Source organism: Populus trichocarpa, chromosome 3 (genome assembly GCF_000002775.5).
Source record: "Populus trichocarpa isolate Nisqually-1 chromosome 3, P.trichocarpa_v4.1, whole genome shotgun sequence".
NCBI lineage: Eukaryota > Viridiplantae > Streptophyta > Magnoliopsida > Malpighiales > Salicaceae > Populus > Populus trichocarpa.
The window spans coordinates 7,341,939-7,345,622 of NC_037287.2; the positions used below are offsets into that span (position 1 = coordinate 7,341,939).

The 3,684-nt window shown below is 35.3% G+C and overlaps 1 protein-coding gene across 1 annotated transcript; it reads left to right on the forward strand.

Annotated features, from left to right (window-relative positions):
• The first annotated feature begins 606 nt into the window (after positions 1–606).
• LOC7478414 (CASP-like protein 3A1) lies at positions 607–3,434 on the forward strand. The gene is made up of 3 exons (XM_002304179.4): positions 607–1,127; positions 2,015–2,150; positions 2,888–3,434. Exons 1-3 carry the CDS (start codon positions 811–813, stop codon positions 3,107–3,109), a joined length of 675 nt encoding a protein of 224 aa, XP_002304215.2. The 5' UTR covers positions 607–810; the 3' UTR covers positions 3,110–3,434.
• Positions 3,435–3,684: the final 250 nt, after the last annotated feature.

Consider the following 3,684-nt stretch of genomic DNA (forward strand, 5'->3'; position numbering starts at 1 on the left):
TAGAAATAATCATTGGTTAAGAGAGAAAGTGATTGATTTGTATAGAATAAAGTACGTGTTGTGACCATTAGCTAAAAATATCGTGTCAATCTATAAAAGTGTATACTTACCAAGAATTTATTAATAAAATATATAAAATTTTGTGTGTGAAAACTTGAAAAAATATTTAGGTGTGTATATTGAATAACTCACATTAAATATAAAGGTGTAACTGTTTGAGCCAGGATTTGAATTTTGTGGATGTTACCGTTCCAAACAAAAACAAGCACAAACAATAATTAGACAATGTTGTCGAGTGGGCCAATGCTACGAACCCAAACTGCTATAATAAATTTAAATTATTGAAAATCAGCTGTTGAGTCCAAAAATTATAAAATAGTTTAATAATTATTTTTTAAAGTGTTTTTTTATTTATAAATATATTAAAATAATATTTTTTTAAATTTTATTTTTAACACAAACACATTACACCAATCCAAAAATATTAAAACAAATAAAAAAAATATATATATATTTTTTAATTTTTTTAAAAACACTTATAAATTATATAAAAATAAATAGATTATATATAACTGGATGCAGATCATCATATTATTAAATGTTTACTTATTAACACATTTTAAGCACACGCTCTGGAAGTAACAGGAGAGACAAGCACGGAACCCCTGGTGCCTATAAAATCTCTCCACCCTCTTCACAGTTTACTGCCTAACTGCCTCCTTCGTATTACACATCGAAAAAAATTCGGAAACTCTACATGATATTAAATAAAAAAGCAGCAAAAAAACCCACAAAAAGAAACTTAAAACCATGATGATGAATGGGCAAAAACTGGCACCAGCAGCAGAGGTGGCAGTGCAGCTGCCTGAGTCGAAGGTAGCGGCTGATAATATCAGTGGAACCATGAGTGGGCCCCTTGTAGGTGCTTCAGGAGGGGGAACGACCGCTGCTATGAGGCCTTTTGGGCGGAAAGCTGAAGTTATGCACGTGTTACTCAGGTTGCTATGCATAATAACGTCTGTGGCAGCTCTGTCCTTTATGTTCACAGCACAACAGTCCAGCACCATCTCCATCTATGGCTTCATGCTCCCTGTTCAATCTAAGTGGTCCTTCTCTCACTCATTTGAGTAAGTTACTCTCACTATAATTTCGCAAATGCCCTTGTCCCTTTTGTTGTTGTTGCTGCGCTGCTTAATTGGTTGCTGGGAATCCGATGGAAATTAAACGGCAGAGAGTGGAAGTTTTGGAGCTTCACTTAATTGTTTGTTAATGGAGGTTATTATCTATTTAATCATGGGTTTAATTAAAAAGCTTTTGCCTCCCTCGCATTTTTCAAGCATGCCATTGTGTTCATTTTATACTCATAATGAAAGTAATGTCCAAAATCTATAACTTAATTTTCTTTGGCCTCTTTTTTTATATATTTTTATTTGATTAAAGGAGTCTTAATTTGTGGTTTATTAAATTGAATTTCTGGGCGGTGCTGTGTTGCCCAATCCAAGCTTAACCGACAACCGCAGGGTATGACCTTACTTGTTTGTCATGTTGTTTTTTGTGTTTACGAAATCGCCCTTGGTTTTGTTTCTTCTTAGTGTAACAACAAATTTTTGGGACTCCCACCTCCACTTTCATGGCATTTGAATGAACAGAATCAAACCCGTGACTCTTTTTTTTGGTTACTTTAGTATTTTCCTATACGACTCTTGGTCGGATTATTATTATTGCTATTATTGTTGTTGTTGTTGTTTTCTTACTAATATGTAAGAGAAGTTTAAGGCTGTTGATGCTGACATGAGTGAAGAATAATCTGGTGAAGTAAATTTCGTGTAAAAAGGAGTTGTTAACCTGAGTGACTGTGTTAATCCCTTCCTGCAAAGCAAAGCAGGATAGGGGAAGGCCTCATGTTGAAGTCCTGCCTTGCCACTTTATGGAGGACATATATTAAAAGGAGTTGTATTTGTGTAAAAAAATGGATGATCTAACGTTAATAGTTCTGTTATTTGGTGCTGAACAGATATCTGGTTGGAGTCTCTGCAGCTGTTGCCGCACATTCTTTGCTGCAATTGCTGATTAGCATGTCAAGGTTGCTTAGGAAATCTCCGGTGATTCCATCAAGAAGTCATGCATGGCTTATTTTTGCAGGAGATCAGGTATATACATAAATTCTCATCTTAAAAGCACGCATGCTGCTAGCTAATTGTCTCTCGGATTGGTAGTTTCTGAGTAGTTTTGGTTTCAGCGAGCAAAAGTGCCTTCCATATGTATCGTTTGTGCATTTCTGAAATTTCTCATTTGTCACGAAATTCCTTTTTTCAATATGCTTTGGTTATTAATGATATAGAAAATCCACAGAATTTAGCTAACTCGTTCTACTAATTAAACAAGGTAGCTAGCTGGGTGAGAATGAAAACGTGTCACACTCTTCTTTATGCCATAGAAGTCTTGTTGGAAACTGACATAACATGTGCTTCCTCATGTTTCATTGGGAGAATTAAGGAGGGCTATACTTCTTAATCTCTTGTACAAAATGTTGTCATCACATTGTCAAGAAATCAGGCCTCTGGAATTTGCATCCATTTGAGCTTCTTCAGCTCCTTATCAGTGAGCGCAAATTTAAAATGATGGCCATATTGACATCCCATTCTGGTGGAAAGGATTCTAATTTTTCTGGAGCCGTTAGTGCCAAAGTTGTCAGATTATTGGAGTAAATCCTGTTGCTTATTTCCCTACCTAGCTGAAATTATTAATCGATTATCTCAAGTCAACTTGGCTGGAACTAGGGATGCTTGTTATACAGAGTTTGTACTGGTGCATCTTCAAATACTTGGTTTCACCTCATGCATTGATCTAGTGCTCTACTGAGGTCTCATTAATTTTTGAGTTGCAGGTATTTGCATATGCAATGATAAGTGCAGGGGCTGCTGCATCAGGAGTCACCAACCTCAATCGAACAGGAATCCAACATACTGCTTTGCCAAATTTCTGCAAGCCTTTACAGAGCTTCTGTGACCATGTTGCTGTCTCTATATTCTTTACTTTCACGAGCTGCTTCTTGCTTGCTGCATCAGCTGTTCAGGAAGTCATTTGGCTCTCCAGATCCAAGTATTGAAGATCCTTGCCTCCAGACAGATATACTTGATGTTATTCCTTCCTGGACAAGCACATGACTTCTATGAAAAAGGGTATATCCTTCAATTAATTCCAGTGATATCTACTACCATTACTGGAAATTTTGTGATAATGGCTTTTTACCCTTTGTAAATAACAAAGGCTTGTCTATTTTGTTACAGTATCATGTCCCAATTTAGAGCTATCTATGACCAGTGGGCTTAAAACTCTTGTTCTAGCTTTTATACGGAATGGATGAGCATATATCCATTGTAACTGGCAGAGCTATTCGTATAACATAGTAATTGGTTAAACAGTTTTAGACATATGCTGAAGCCATCTAAAATTCGGAACTATCAAATTGGTGAAGTTTTGAGGCTTTGAACTGGTCTTATCATCGAGATTTGTGTAATTTAAATGATAGAATTTCAATTTCCCATTAGAAAAATGTCAGTTTGCCCAAAAGAAATGTAATTGTGGTCATCTAGATGACATCTTTTAAAGTAATTTTAACTATTTTTTTTGCTTGAAATATATAAAATTAATATATTTTTAAATATTTATTAATGATTTAAA

What these genes read in the sequence shown, in the direction of transcription:
- LOC7478414 (XM_002304179.4), top strand. Translation starts at nt 811, where the DNA reads ATGATGATGAATGGGCAAAAACTGGCACCAGCAGCAGAGGTGGCAGTG. An exon ending in TCCTTCTCTCACTCATTTGA is followed by an intron (nt 1,128 to 2,014) that starts GTAAGTTACTCT and finishes GGTGCTGAACAG; the next exon opens with ATATCTGGTTGGAGTCTCTG. An exon ending in TTATTTTTGCAGGAGATCAG is followed by an intron (nt 2,151 to 2,887) that starts GTATATACATAA and finishes TTTGAGTTGCAG; the next exon opens with GTATTTGCATATGCAATGAT.